We start from the raw sequence: 16348 nt of genomic DNA, 5'->3' as shown, positions 1-16348 counted from the left end.
TGATGGTGAAGCATTCTTCAATGGCAATATAAAATTATGTTAAAAAATGTTGTCCTTTTCAGTCAGTAATGATAGTCTGTTGTTCTGTAACTGTGTTTAGGTCACGTCGGGGCGCCACTCCCCTGTAACCTCATAAAGTTGGTGGATGTGGCTGAGAAGAACTACTTCGCTTCCAAGGGAGAGGGAGAGGTGAGTGTGCTCTGAATAAGTGTACAGCAGTGGTTTTCAACCCTTTTCATATCAAGGGAAGGCCCATTATTTATTCGGCACTGGAGCCACAGACCACCATATATGAAAACCTATATGAAAACACAGGCCTGAGGCCTACCATACCAGGCCTCATGCCTACCATTGCGTGGCACATCTATGCACAGAATATCTATATTCACAGTGAAGGGGGTGTTGTTGAGAAGAACCACACGCCCACTCCCTACGCATGATGTCCTTTGGGAAACCCAGCCATTATGTCTGCGTAGATGAATTTAATTTCACCAGAGACAGCAGACCTCAGGCCGGTGGCCCACACTTTGCTGACATTATTTCTCTCTGTCGTGTCTGTCTTCCTCTTGACTAATCAACCAACCAGGTATGTGTGAAAGGACCAAATGTGTTCAAGGGCTACCTCAAAGACCCGGAACGGACCGCTGAGACGCTGGACTCCGATGGCTGGCTCCACACCGGAGATATCGGGAAATGGTTACCGGTAAGCATCGCCACATCACACTCCACTATATATCAAAATAGATATTGTGTATGTATACTATAGTGCATTCTTATATAGTATACTGTATATATACACACACATACTTCCTGCATGGTTTCTTCCGCTGTTAATGTGTGGGTGAATGTAATGCAAATCATAAAGCGCCTCCTCTCCTCTCCTCTCCTCTCCTCTCCTCTCCTCTCCTCTCCTCTCCTCTCCTCTCCTCTCCTCTCCTCTCCTCTCCTCTCCCCTCCCCTCCCCTCCCCTCCCCTCTCCTCTCCTCTCCTCTCCTCTCCTCTCCTCCTAGAATGGCACTCTGAAGATCATTGACAGGAAGAAGCACATTTTCAAGCTGGCGCAGGGGGAGTACATCTCCCCTGAGAAGATAGAGAACATCTACATCAGGAGTGAACCTGTGTCTCAGCTCTACGTTCACGGAGACAGCCTGCAGGTGAGGGCCACTCACAAACAGCACGTATGTGGGGGCCACTCACAAACAGCACGTATGTGGGGGCCACTCACAAACAGCACGTATGTGGGGGCCACTCACAAACAGCACGTATGTGGGGGCCACTCACAAACAGCACGTATGTGGGGGCCACTCACAAACAGCACGTATGTGGGGGCCACTCACAAACAGCACGTATGTGGGGGCCACTCACAAACAGCACGTATGTGGGGGCCACTCACAAACAGCACGTATGTGGGGGCCACTCACAAACAGCACGTATGTGGGGGCCACTCACAAACAGCGCGTATGTGGGGGCCACTCACAAACAGCACGTATGTGGGGGCCACTCACAAACAGCACGTATGTGGGGGCCACTCACAAACAGCACGTATGTGGGGGCCACTCACAAACAGCACGTATGTGGGGGCCACTCACAAACAGCGCGTATGTGGGGGCCACTCACAAACAGCACGTATGTGGGGGCCACCCACAAACAGCACGTATGTGGGGGCCACTCACAAACAGCACGTATGTGGGGGCCACACCGGTATCTGTCAGTTCTCCACAGTTGCAGGTTTAGCTCTGTTTTCTACACCACCACTGGTTCTCAACCTGTGGGCCAGTGCCCACCGCAAGGGTATTGCGAGTGGGCTAAATAATCAACAAAATACAAATATTTGTATGATAATATAACATTATTAAAAAGTGATATCAATTAATATAGTAAAATAAAAAAGTATTCTACGATAGTTCCATTGATCCAAGGTGGAATGCAATTGATTTAAAAAAAAAAGGATTTTACAGTGTAGATAATAATAATAATAATAATAATAATAATAATAATAATAATAATAATAATAATAATAATAATAATAAGATAGATAGATAGGTCCCAAAGATAAAAACTAACCTGGCCTGATGCATATCAAACTGGGGGGTCTTTTAGATTAAATAGGTTGAACATCACTGGCCTAAGACGTGGTCATGGTTTCAGCAGTTCATCGCTAGTGTCAGGAGAGAACAAGAGTATGATCCAATGTTGTGGAATGTCAGTCCCTATTCCCTTAGGACATCTGGCACATTGTCTACAGTGTGGGCACCTTCATCTCCTCACAAAGGGTCAGTCCCTATTCCCTTAGGACATCTGGCACATTGTCTACAGTGTGGGCACCTTCATCTCCTCACAAAGGGTCTTTACATGTCCTACTGTAAGTCTGCCCCACTCCCCTGGAATTACATCCCGATTAGACACACCCACGTACACTCATGACTCTCTGTCATCAGCATCGTAAAATATATCTTGACCTATGGCTGAACCATGGGGCAAAGACACACACACACACACACACACACACACACACACACACACACACACACACACACACACACACACATGCAAACTGACACAGTACATGCAGTGTAAGTGTCTTATAAACCTTGTAGTAGAATATAGTACATATCTCTGTTTACAGGGAGATAATGGCGCATCTTACACACACATAAGATCTCACACGCGCGCACACACACACACACACACACACACACACACACACACACACACACACACACACACACACACACGCGCGCACACTAGTGCTGGTAAATTAATATTCGATTTTCGAATATTCCTCGAATATGGGGGAAAATGTATATTTGATTATAAAAATGTATATTCAAATGTATTTGTTTATTTAATTATGTTTTTGTTTATTTGACAGGGACAATACAAAAAGCAATGTATCAAGTTCTAAAAACAAACAAAATATATATTTGTATTACTTCCGAGCACTTCTGCTTGTATCCTGTTTTTACAATAACGGTTTTTACAATAAGGTCATTTTCTATGAGGGAAAAATAGTGTGTTGGCTCCTAACTAGGGATGCACCGAATGGGAAATTCTTGGCCGAAACCGAATACCCAACATAGGAAACAGTTGGCCGAATACCGAATAGCCCAATATGATTCATATTATATATCATTTATTTGTTTCCCCACTTTTTGTTGTACCATTGCTGTCATGGCTGTACCTTTGTTGTAGAGCTACATGATAATGGCAAAAGACATGATTACATTTTGATCACGTCATCACAACAATAATAGTAGGTTACGAAAGTAGTTGTAGTTCTTTGACTACTTGGTTTTGGCTCTAAAATCAACCGAACCGAATATGCATTTTTTGCCACTATTCGGCTGAATATTGGGTGCATCCCTACTCCTATCAGTCATTCAACTGGGAACACCTTGGAAGCCCACTAAAGACCCCTGGAGGTCCCCAGACCCCACTAAAGACCCCTGGAGGTCCCCAGACCCCACTGGGAACACCTTGGAAGCCCACTAAAGACCCCTGGAGGTCCCCAGACCCCACTAAAGACCCCTGGAGGTCCCCAGACCCCACTGAAGACCCCTGGAGGTCCCCAGACCCCACTGAAGACCCCTGGAGGTCCCCAGACCCCACTAAAGACCCCTGGAGGTCCCCAGACCCCACTGGGAACACCTTGGAAGCCCACTAAAGACCCCTGGAGGTCCCCAGACCCCACTAAAGACCCCTGGAGGTCCCCAGACCCCACTGGGAACACCTTGGAAGCCCACTAAAGACCCCTGGAGGTCCCCAGACCCCACTGGGAACACCTTGGAAGCCCACTAAAGACCCCTGGAGGTCCCCAGACCCCACTAAAGACCCCTGGAGGTCCCCAGACCCCACTAAAGACCCCTGGAGGTCCCCAGACCCCACTTTCAGAACCAATGCTGACATTGTTTTTGTTCTGTTTTTCCTCCCCCTGCCTGGCCGTCTCATCTAGTCCTGTTTGGTGGGCATCGTGGTACCTGATCCAGAGGTCATGCCCGAATGGGCCAAGAAGAAAGGCATGCAAGGATCCTACAAGGACCTGTGCAAAAACACGGTAGGAGGCTAACAACGGCATATCCCACAAACAGCTTTTTACTTCCAACATTGTCATTGTCTGACATCCAGCTCGAAGCATAGATGCAGATACTATTGATATGTTATGAATAAAGAATCTGCTGTAAGTTGTTGTTGGTGTTGTTGTCTGGAGCAGGTGCTGAAGAAGGCTATACTTGAAGACCTGGTGCGCCTTGGCAAGGCTAGCGGCCTCCACTCTTTTGAGCAGGTAGGTGTGCTAGAAAGAAAGAAAGAAAGAAAGAAAGAAAGAAAGAAAGAAATTAAGTTGTGAATGCTGTTCTCTGACATCACCTTGATCAAAAACTCCTGACTTTCTGTTATAGCAAGCACATAATGTGGGCAGGGACAGTTCACGGGTAGCGTTCTTCCCACCCTCAATAAATGTGACCATGGTGCCCTTGAGCAAGGCAGTTATGTCCCCATTGTTCAGTGGCCGAGAACGTGGCTGCACAGGGAAGCGTGCTGTTGGAATATGAAAAGTAAATGGCATGATCACAAAGGAGCATGCACGCTTTTTGTATGCATAGAAAATAAGAAGAGGTAGGCATCTTTCTTTAACCCATTTAGGACGGGATTGGCCGCTTTTGGTGTTGTTACCCTTCAGGACGGGAACCCCTTTTGGGGTTCTTGTTGTACAGTATATAGCAGCATAACATTTTTGTAATTTTTGAATAAATATTTTTATTAAATAAGTTTTTCAGAAAACTTAAGTCAGGATTTAGATGGCATTTCCTCAGTCCTAAGAAACACTGCATGGATTTTCAGCAAATATTCCCTAGCTCAATACAACGTCAACATTGACATGCACGTTGACAATTGACATGCAACTAAATCTCCTGTGACTCATTAGATAGTCTTCTAGTATTGGACTGCTGTATGCTCATTCCATGTTACGTCTTGGACATTTACTGCTTGCCATATATCTCATGGAATTTGGCTTGACATGCATTTGTTTGCTATTTCCTTTTTGAGGTGAAAAACGTCTACATCCACAACGAGATGTTCTCCATCCAAAATGGCCTCCTGACCCCGACGCTAAAGGCCAAGAGGCCTGAGTTGAAGGAGTTCTTCAAAGACAAGATCGAGGACCTCTATAGCAGCATCACCATGTGAAGACTCGTTGGATCCTGTTTCCCAACAAGCATCTTAATACTAAGATCCTCTTTGTCCATTAACTTTAATGCGACCCATTAACTTAATGCGATGAAGAACACACATCTTAGCCTTTTTATGCTTTTTGAGAGCAAGGCGAGCCTGGGCTGCCCCCACCTGCAATCCACCCAAACAAACGAATGCCCTGTCCCCAGCAGCAGCACCCCATTGACACTTTTACGTTAAGAAATCCATGCATCATTCCACCTCCCTTCTTTTCTGCCCTCCATCAGTTTAAACCCTTCCAAAAAAAGAAAATACAATTTGAAACCTGCTGTCTTACAACAGCGAGCGTGATGTCCTCGTCTGTACTCTAGCTCGGGGGAGATGTGTATACATGTGTAACGATGCTGACACCTGCTGGAAATAATGGACGTAACAGCCCAATGGACAACCAGTAGACACTAAACCAATCAAATAAGCTGCTGACAGCAGTGCCAGGGCGCATGGACTGACAAATCTCCCTAGCTTCGCTGATCACCCACTGATAGAGCGGGCATTGAACTTGTGTCAAACTCAAATGTCGACAATGGACCAAAACAGGCGATCCCTCATTGTTCGAGGGTCCGAATTTGCTGTAAAGTTGGGAGAATACTAAGAATAGCACTCTCCGCCTCACCCACTAATCAACGTGTGGCCCATAGACCTCCATCCTGGGCAAAGCAAAAAATTGAGCTACAACCAAATTACAACTCTTTTTCATAAATGTATTAATTTAGTCAGATGTATCTCTACATGGCTGTGATGGTCAGTTAGCCTGCATGCTTTTCAAACGGCTCAGCCTGTTGTACTGATCATAAAGTTAGCACAATCCACTGTCGACGCAATTACTTTTTTTCCCCCTCTGTCCATCTTTGCACTTAGAGTTTGTCAGGTAAAAGAAAAATAAATGAAATAATGCAAATCCAGGTCTCAGGGCAATGCATGCGGTTTGCCCTGCATTGCTGGGGCCCTTACCATGGGGGCCCTTACCATGAGGGCCCTTACCATGATGAGACTTGAAGAAGATGAGAAAGTCTTTGTGGGCATTAAAGAGCAGGTCGTATTAAAGCCGTCCACAGCCACTGCTGCTAGTGCAAGGCTTTGTAATGTAGTCAAGGCCTACAAGCTTCATTCACTGAAGGAAGATAGAACAACCATGGACCCAGATATATTTAAAAAAGACCCCCCTCCCCCCAGAGTTTACACATAGAATGAGTAATGTATAGGCTTTTTAAGTTGATACTGTCCCAAAGCATAAACAATGTGGATGTACATAAATGAGGACACCTAGATGTAAGCATATTTATTAAAGCAACGGTTTGACTGGATTTTTTTTTCTTCCTTTTTTGCGTGTAGTGAGATGGATTGTACTATTTATTTATCTATTCTGCTGTAAAATGGAATCAGAACCATATCCTTGTAATGACAAAGTGCAGCAATAGGGATGAGGGAGGTTGGGGAATGGGAAGAGGGAACTGAAATAAAACAAAGAAATATTCTGGAATGATTTTAAATTTGTGTTGTTTTTTTGAAATGCTGTGTTCCTTTTGCTATAATATGTCAAATCATGGAAGAATGTAGGGCTGTACACAATGATTAGGTTGATTTGGTCTTATTTGACCAATAACTGTTAAGCCTCATTCACATGTATCAAACACAATCAAACAAATGTTTGGTCATTTTTTTGTTTTTTTATGCCACCACAATGCTTTTCCAATGGGAGTCACATGGTTTGACCAAACATTTGTGTTTGATTGCTGATTGCTGGTGGTGTTCTGCCCCCCCCCCCCCCCCCCCATCAAACAAAAATGTTTGATCAAACCATGTGACTCCCATTGGAAGAGCATTGTGGTGGCCCAAAAAAACAAAACAACGACCAAACATTTGCTTGATTGGTGTTTGTTTGATACGTGTGAATGAGGCCTTAGGCTGATTGATTGATTGATTTATTAACAGTTTGCAGAATTACAGTACATTTCAAGTACAACTCAATACAAAAACTGTTAACAGTGAGTGGACGGCATCATAAAGCATTACACTTGTTTACAATAGGGCCCACCATTTTCAATTAATCAAAAATGAATGAACTGCATGGTTTCCAGCCTGATTCGCTGCGTTCCGTGAATTTGTTTTGTCATGAGCCCCTGAGTGTCATCACCTGTGAGTGTCATCACCTGTAAGTGTCATCACCTGTCTGTGAGTGTCATCACCTGTAAAGACCAGATGAACTAGGTTGGCTAAGTTGGCTAACGAGCTCAAGACACTATAAAAACGGGCTGCGAGTGAGTGTGACTGCCATTTAGTGCAAGACATGGCCAAAGCATTTTCGGGGGTCCCCAGACAAAAACGTTGAGAACCCCTGTTCTAGAGCAGTGGTTTTCAAAGTAGGGGTTATTGGACTTCAAAAAATAGGTAGATATACACAAGCTCATGAGGTCGTAGATCTGCTATTTTTGAATATCTCAAACTAAAAATACCTTTTTAGTTTATATCGGCTACTAAAAATGGCTGATCTACAGGCTCAAAATGTGTCACATTAATTAAAACACTGATGAAAGGAAAATGAACACACATCTTCCTTCATGGTGGTCCCTGGTACATCTTTTCAGCTATGGGTCTGTGGCCATAAACATCAATCTGGGGGTCCTAGACATGAAAATGTAAGAGCACCACTTTTCTAATGTCCATGTTTGAGGTTGTGTGTGCAGTATGCGTGGGTGTATCCCTGTTAAAAGACCCAAGGAAAAACAACTGCGTGATGATGACATAGGAAATGAATGCCTTATGAATAAATATAAATAAAGTGTATTCACAGGTGTGATTTCCATAGCTCATGTTCCTCTGTAAGTCCAAACACAGCAGGTTTTAATTATACAGGGCTGCTCTGTTTTGAATATCATTCAAGATGACGTCCAGACGGTGTATTGCTCGTTTTAAACTACCTGTACACTAATTGATTGATTGATTGAATTATTTATTAACAGTTTGCAGAATAGGTACATTTCAAGCACAACTCAATACAAACACTTAACTGTGGACGACACCATAAAGTCAAGGGATTCACAAGTCTTAATGACCGTTGGTAGGGTGTTCCACATTTTGGTAGCGAAATTTATTTAGTCCCTTGTTTGTGACGAATCTTGGTTGCACATGGTTTGTTGAACTTCCTCTGGTGTTGTGGGTGTGGACTTCGTTGACATTAAGGAAGTAGACAGGTACATGGGTATCTTGGTGGTGTAGCGAATCTTGTGGAGCAGACCCATTGCAAGATGCTGTACTCTGTCGTCAACCCTAAGCCATTCCAGCCTGTCAAAATGGGCAGGGGTGAGGTGGGTTCGGGGAGTGAGGCCAAGTAGTAGCCTGACCAGTTTGTTTTGGGAAGTCGGGACTCTGGAGCCTTGTTTTAAAGGCCTTTGAGGTTCTGTCGACTGTCGTACCAAGAGGTGCATGCATAGGCGAAGAAACCTGCTCCTGTTAGGGTCTTCAAGGTGTTTTTGTTGACCAGTGAGGAGATCCTGTATACTATAGGAATCTTGTTCTTTGGTTGACCTTTTTGATTACGTTGGTGGCCATTTCAAAATATTCTAAAACAACTCTCTCTCTCTCCAAGTGTTGCACAGTTGCACGCACTTTCCTTTGAAAAAAAAGTCTGCGGTTTCCACACACTTAAAGGGACACTTCACCCTTTTTGCAAAAAAATATATGTTAATGACGTTTAGAAGATTTAGAACACTTCCCTGGGGGTCTTGTATGTGTGTAATATGTGGCTTTAGATATTTTAGATTTTATCAGTGAGCGGCTGAGCCCAGTGTCTTTGATGTCATGGACACTGGGCTCACTTCCTTCCTGGACTACAATTCATATAATGCTTTGGTTCTTCTCCTCGTGGATAGGGGGAGGGCTGTCTTACTGAGACAACATGTAGTCCAGGAAGTAAGTGAGCCCAGTGTCCATGACATCAGAGACACTGCTAAAATCTAAAATATCTAAAACCACATATTACACACATAAAGACCCCCAGGGAAGTGGTCTAAATCTTCTAAACGTCATTAACATATACTAGAACGATGCCCGTGGGGCCTCTACAGCGGTGCCCGTTGGGCACTGGCCTACTACATATGGAGTAAATGCAGCCAGCTTGTGGACTTCTGTGTCTTGGCATGCCCAAATATGGAGTGTTGTGAGGTCAGAACAGGCCATCTCCATATATGGACGCTGGGCAGGAGCCCGGTCCAGAGCCTGTGTCAAATTTGAAGTCGGTGGGGTTAACGGTTCTCGAGTTACGTGGATTACACACGCACGCACGCACGCACGCACGCACGCACGCACGCACACACACACACACACACACACACACACACACACAGAGACTTGGTGTGGTGCATTTATAGATACAGTAGATGGGTGAAGTTTCCCTTATATTACACAAGAGGGTGTGCTTTACCGTCATTAAAAAAGGCACCCACTGTCGGCCATAGCCACTTGCCCAAATGTGCTGACCTCAGTCACCTCATCACAATTGTGATGACCGCTATGATTTTTCGTGCAAAACTAATGCTTGCAATGGATTCAGAATCATGAAAAGCCCCTAGTTTGACATGCCACATGCCACATGCTATTTTAAAGCATAATGACATTTGAAAATGTTGCTTTACATAGGTTGTTAATGGACATTATATAACGCCCTATAAAAATGCTCAATGCTAACAGCCGGTCAGCAGGTGGATTCATGAATGTATGTATAGTTCTGATCCATAGCCCTAATGCTGTTGCTGCCGTTGCATTAGAGCTATGGGACTCTCAATGTATTGCCCTCACATGAAATGCAGACCAGCCTCTCGACTTCTGCTAAAATCAAAATAAAGTTTTTGCTACTCACCAATTAATACAAAGACGGTTTTGTGATTAGAACTTAATACTTTCCCCGGTGGACGCACTCTGAGCCCCCCACCGCACGTATAAAAAACAATCCACTGGAAGGAAAAATCTTGTCTATGGGATTTTCTCTTGGCAATATCGGTAGAGGGCACAGTGGAGGAATACCAGACGACTCGCCCCTTTACCAACTCGCCCCCGCGAAAAGTGTTAATGTAGTTAACAGTTAGTATTTTAGTATTTCCCTCCCTCCCTGAAATATGAAATGATCTTGTATACAAATGTATTTGATTGAATAGTAGTCGATCTCTATACTAAGTTAATTTAGGACCTTCTAGCAGTTAATTTCGTTTTATTAAACACATTTCTTCCATAATATGTAGCCCATGTTTTGTAATGGCATCATGATGCTATTATGCCCATGGATATACAGAGTGAACTTAACAATTATAAATTAATATAGGCCTAATACCTTTTATATAATCACCAACATGAATTATGTTTGTTATTTACAGCTAGGTAGAGTAGTGGGGCAAGGTGGAAAAGGCCAAGGGGCGACCGTACCTGTTACCCAGTGGAGTAACTAAAAGTATTTTTCTTCTGGTGATTTTTTTTACCCCTTTTCTGGCCAAATGTTATACATGTGGTGGGGGGCTCAGAGTCCGGGAAAGTAGTCTTCATAATGATCAAAACCGTCTTTGTATTGGTGAGTAGCGAAAACGTTATTTTTATTTTAGCAGAAGTCAAGAGGCTGTGGTGCATTTCATGCGAGGGCAATACATTGAAAGTCTGCAACGGCAGCAACGGTATTAGGGCTAGAGCTAATTATAGACAATATTTTAGGCCAATAAAAAAAACTATAGCCTACCAAATTTCCCACTCCACGACTTGGAAAACGACTTGGAAAATGTTGCAGGCGTACTGTCTAAAACACAATGCTGTGTGGTGGACACTGGACACTAGATGGAGGTATCTCATCTCAGTATTATGGGAGGAGATCGAGAAGTGATATAAGGAAGTAGGCTACCTTACCTACTACCTTTACTGTGTGCTGGTTAAAGGTTGAATTGTTTGGAAGTAAAGTTCAGAGATCCCCTACTGTCTGCTCGTCTCATTTACACGCTTCCAATCCAAAGTAACCCTAACCCTGACGTTTGTTTGAACTGAACATGATGAACGGTGACGCAGCAGCTCGTTGCTCAAGTGTAATGCTTAATTGGGTTGTCCACTCACAGTTAACAGTCTTTGTATTTAGTTTGTGCTTGAAATGTACTGTAATTCTGCAAACTGTTAATAAATATTTCAATCAATCAATCAATCAATCAATCAATCAATCAATCAATCAAAGCTACAGTTAAGTCGCCAGAGTTTTGGCAACATGATCCGGCCCCGTGGTTTCAACACATCGAGGCCCAGTTCCACCTCAGCAGAATCACGGTGGACGACACTACTACCACGTAGTCGCGGCGTTGGATGCCTCCACCACCCGCCGGGTGATGGGCTTCATCAGGGAGCCACCAGAAAACGGTAAATACAACGCGCTCAAAACACAGTTATTGCGCTTGTTCCAGCTGTCCGACGCAGAGCGCGCAGATCGCCTATTGTAAGTCTACAGACCTAATGGAGCACATGCTAGCGCTACTTGGTTCAGGTGACGTTACGTTTATTTTTTGTCCACCTTTTCCTGCGTCAACTCCCGACTCCGGTGCGCACGGCGCTGGCCAGCTCGCCTCTGGTGCGCACCAAGGATTACCGCGGGTTAGCGGAAGAAGCGGACAGAATACTGCTGGTTTGCCGCCAGTACTCGGTGGCTGCTGTGCCTGTGTCCGATCCCCGTGATGATCGGCAGCGGGATGATGGCGAATTATGTTACATTTTATAATGTTACATGATTTAATATATAACTTTCAGATGAAATTAAGTAATTTCATGCATGAAAAATAATAATAAACTATATATAATGGAAATGTGGAAAGGTCATTCATTTTAAGTTTGTCATCTCCATTCTCCAGAAATGACAGTTGAGTAAATATGATGAGGGTTGTGCATTTTGTTGGTAGTATAGTGTGAGTGTGTGTGTGTGTGTGTGTGGGGGGGGGGGGGGGGGGTCACAGAGCAGGCTATAGTACATCATTTTTAGGTGTGAAACCTGTAGTAGATAGTGGATGGAGCCCGCACACCACAGGTACAAGAAAGACGTTCTTTATTGAAAATGATCTGACAGGTGTGAAACCTGACCACAAGCCTGAGTCTTGCAAAATACACATGCCTCTCTACAATCAACATTTGCTGACTGAGCTTAATTTCCCCCTACTTATCCCTAGTTGTTCAACTCAGGTTGTCCCAGGAGGGCAGGGAGGCAGCACAAACATCATGCGTATAGGGCAACCAAATGGTCAGCAGCAGCCCTGTTTATATTCAATCAATCAAAATGTATTAAAGACACATGGTCCATAGTGGCATAAAAAACATACAGATACAAAGACACACAAAGGTGGACATTGTCCACATAAAATCATAAATTCAAAGACAGGCTTACACGCCAATGGTCATAGTTTAGGAACAAACCTGCTGAACTCAATGAAGGGTTAGTCAGAATTACAATAATGCTGTTGGCAGAATCACGCAAATCGGTATACTCCATAGTCATGTCATCACCCACCCTATGGAACGCTCTGCCCCTGGAAATCAGGCTCGCTGAGTCAGTTCCACATTTTAAATCTCTACTTAAAACTCATTTTTATAGACTAGCTTTTAATTCTGATTTCTCCTGATCGTGTTCTATTGATTGTTTACTCTGCCTTGTATTACTATTTGCTTTGCATTATTTCTGTGTTTTTCCTGCTGTGTGATGTTTACTTTTGCTGTTTCCTTTTGTAAAGCACTTTGTAACGTTGTTTTGAAAGGTGCTATAGAAATAAAGCTTTATTATTATTATATTATTATCAACACGAACCTGTCCGCTTCCCCATATTCAATCCCCATTGGCTAAGATTGCCTACTAATAGGCTTACAGTATTTTTTTTTGTCCTGTTTTAAACCTGGCGTTGGGTATTCTGAACTGTGAATGTGTGTGGTATTCTCTGTGTCAAACCCCCAGGATGGTGTAGTCTGCATTCTGTCCCCTGGTTACATACAAGGAGTAATTATGACATATCACCAGCTGATACTATATAATCTGCCTGGTGACCAAATGCTAAACTTGCAAGTATTAGTGATCCCGGGAGTACATCTACTGTCTATTGAAACATCAATTATGTTTTTATTTATTGGTTATTTATTTGTAATCTAAACACCTTCCAGCACAGTGACTCCATGACAGGGGTTCTAAAAACTTCTTTGGCTCAGTGAGTGCACCCCTGTAAATAACTTCCACGGCACCTTTGAATGACACCTTATACATTCATGTCATATTCCAGTACGGAAATATGTCAAGCTTTCCCCCTGAGATAGGAAAACTTGAGAGAATATCTGTTTCCATTAGGACAGATTCAAAATATAACTTTATACTTTTAGATTATCCACTTGAACTCCAGCATTCCTACTCTGGTTGAACATTCGCCCAAAAATGGCAGATCTACAAGCTCACAACGCCGTTGCAATGCGTTGTGAGCTTGCATATCTGCTATTGGCAAACGGATTTGATGTAGATATAAAAAAAGTACAGTGCAACTGAGGTCCGTTTTTAAAAACTATAGAGCGTCTAAAAGGTTAAACTGAAGAGCTGTTGATAAATTCCCAAAATGATCAAAGTATTCCACGGTATACTTCTGCATCACCTCTGCATCACTGCACCCTAGGGTGCCACAGCACCCACTTTGAGAAACCCTGCGCTATGGATTGTTCGTACTAATGACCTTAGAATTGAAAAGGAATCGCGGACAGTGTCCTGTTCTGTGAAGCTAGCCAGCACACTTTTGTACAGTATTATTTGTCTTGCCCTCTGGTTCTTAAACTGCTGTAGGCCTACTGTCCTTGGCAACTGAGTCTCTCTTGTGGTATCGCAGTATCACCGGTCATATCATTGATGTTGCATGAAAACCTTTCCAAAACTGTATTTTCCTTTTTTCCATTATTGATTTTAAAAATAATTAAAATAGTGCAAATATGCCATTTTCACTGCTTGTGTGGGAAATCAATCAATCAATCAATCAATCAATCAATCTCATGTCATATATTAACTATAGGGCCAGTGTTCCCCCCCCCAAAAAAACAAAACAAAAGAAAAAGATTGCCTGGGACCCAAACTAGTGTAAATAGCAACTTCACGCTGTGGTGTGAACTTGTAGATCGCCTATTTTCACTATTTGAACATTTGTTTATAATTTATGGAATTTCTTAGACTTTTATTTCTTTGTGAAATTACAAAAAAAACATTGCATAATTCATGAACATTTTAGCTTTTTTGTGAATGTTTTTTTGAAAATGTAATTAAAAACAAAATGTAGGAAACAATAAATAAAAGGAGCCAAAAAAAATGTGTCCGGGACCCAAATGGGTCCCAACTAGTGATGGGAGATTAATCGGCAAACACATCGGTATCGGCCGATTCTAGTTATTTTTAGATTAATCGGCATCGGTCCGATTAATCAATCAGACCGATTAATTAATCGGACCGATTAATTAATCGGTCTGATTCATTGGTCTGTCTTTACAGATAAACAGGCCCAAAGTAACAGTTTGAACAGATCTACAAGCTCACAATATTAAATATAAAGGTATTAAAGTTCAATCTGACTTTTCTAAGCCTGCAGTGCAGATACCCTGTTACATGAATTTGTCAGAATGGACACAATTATTATAATTTTTTTAAATACAGAATGAGATCATATAATATAATACTATGTAAGACTTTATTTATTATTTTATGTGCGTGCGTGTGTGCGCGTGCTGCCCTCAGAGCTAACACTGCACTGTGTAGAACTTTAGCTTCTTGTCAACAAGAAAGGTGTGAATTTACATGGAAAAAACACACGATGAAGAGATATGATAACGAGCTGACATGAAAAAACACACGTTTAGATTTGTAATCTAAACACCTTCCAGCACAGTGACTCCATGGCAGGGGTTCTAAAAACTTCTTTGGCTCAGTGAGTGCACCCCTGTAAATAACTTCCACGGCACCTTTGAATGACACCTTATACATTCATGTCATATTCCAGTACGGAAATATGTCAAGCTTTCCCCCTGAGATAGGAAAACTTGAGAGAATATCTGTTTCCATTAGGACAGATTCAAAATATAACTTTATACTTTTAGATTATCCACTTGAACTCCAGCATTCCTACTCTGGTTGAACATTCGCCCAAAAATGGCAGATCTACAAGCTCACAACGCACTGCGTTGCAATGCGTTGTGAGCTTGCATATCTGCTATTGGCAAACGGATTTGATGTAGATATAAAAAAAGTAGGTGCAACTGAGGTCCGTTTTTAAAAACTATAGAGCGTCTAAAAGGTTAAACTGAAGAGCTGTTGATAAATTCCCAAAATGATCAAAGTATTCCACGGTATACCTCTGCATCACCTCTGCATCACTGCACCCTAGGGTTAGCCTGGCTAATAAGCCAGACTAATATCACACAACACTGTCGCGGTATATCAGTCTGGGCTGGCTCCACTTGGATTTCATTTCCCGGGGAACATTTTCTCTTTGACGCAATTGGTCAGAGCTACTGTCAGTCAAAAGTCTCAAGCATTGAACGTCACTGTACCAAAGCCCGCCTATATTGCATACCGTGTCCCGATTGGTCCGACCTGTTCTCTGCTGTAGGAAAGAGGCGTGCTACTGAGCCTCGCCAGACCGTAATCCGCTGGTAGGCAACTTTTTTTTGCCAACGGCTGATTCGGTCTGGTTTATTAACCAGGCTACCCTAGGGTGCCACAGCACCCACTTTGAGAAACCCTGCGCTATGGATTGTTCGTACTAATGACCTTAGAATTGAAAAGGAATCGCGGACAGTGTCCTGTTCTGTGAAGCTATAGCCAGCACACTTTTGTACAGTATTATTTGTCTTGCCCTCTGGTTCTTAAACTGCTGTAGGCCTACTGTCCTTGGCAACTGAGTCTCTCTTGTGGTATCGCAGTATCACCGGTCATATCATTGATGTTGCATGAAAACCTTTCCAAAACTGTATTTTCCTTTTTTCCATTATTGATTTGAAAAATAATTAAAAATAGTGCAAATATGCCATTTTCACTGCTTGTGTGGGAAATCAATCAATCAATCAATCAATCAATCTCATGCCTGGGACCCAAACTAGTGTA

At 42.9% G+C, this 16348-nt stretch overlaps 1 protein-coding gene across 5 annotated transcripts in view; it reads left to right on the top strand.

Annotated features, from left to right (window-relative positions):
• The window catches only part of acsl6 (acyl-CoA synthetase long chain family member 6), a 73907-nt gene extending 67185 nt beyond the window's left edge, over nucleotides 1-6722 (top strand). For all 5 annotated transcript variants that reach the window (XM_079507881.1, XM_079507880.1, XM_079507879.1 and 2 more), the window contains exons 16-21: nucleotides 101-189; nucleotides 587-703; nucleotides 1011-1154; nucleotides 3953-4054; nucleotides 4211-4282; nucleotides 5047-6722. In XM_079507881.1, the coding sequence (XP_079364007.1) occupies nucleotides 101-189; nucleotides 587-703; nucleotides 1011-1154; nucleotides 3953-4054; nucleotides 4211-4282; nucleotides 5047-5187 (665 nt within the window). In that variant the 3' untranslated portion in view covers nucleotides 5188-6722. The remainder of the gene's footprint in view (nucleotides 1-100; nucleotides 190-586; nucleotides 704-1010; nucleotides 1155-3952; nucleotides 4055-4210; nucleotides 4283-5046) is intronic.
• Nucleotides 6723-16348: the final 9626 nt, after the last annotated feature.

The sequence above is a fragment of the Electrona antarctica genome (assembly GCF_951216825.1).
Source record: "Electrona antarctica genome assembly, chromosome: 8".
Taxonomy (NCBI): domain Eukaryota; kingdom Metazoa; phylum Chordata; class Actinopteri; order Myctophiformes; family Myctophidae; genus Electrona; species Electrona antarctica.
The sequence above is the reverse complement of the archived record's forward strand: the minus strand, read 5'-3'. Positions and strand labels throughout refer to the sequence as shown.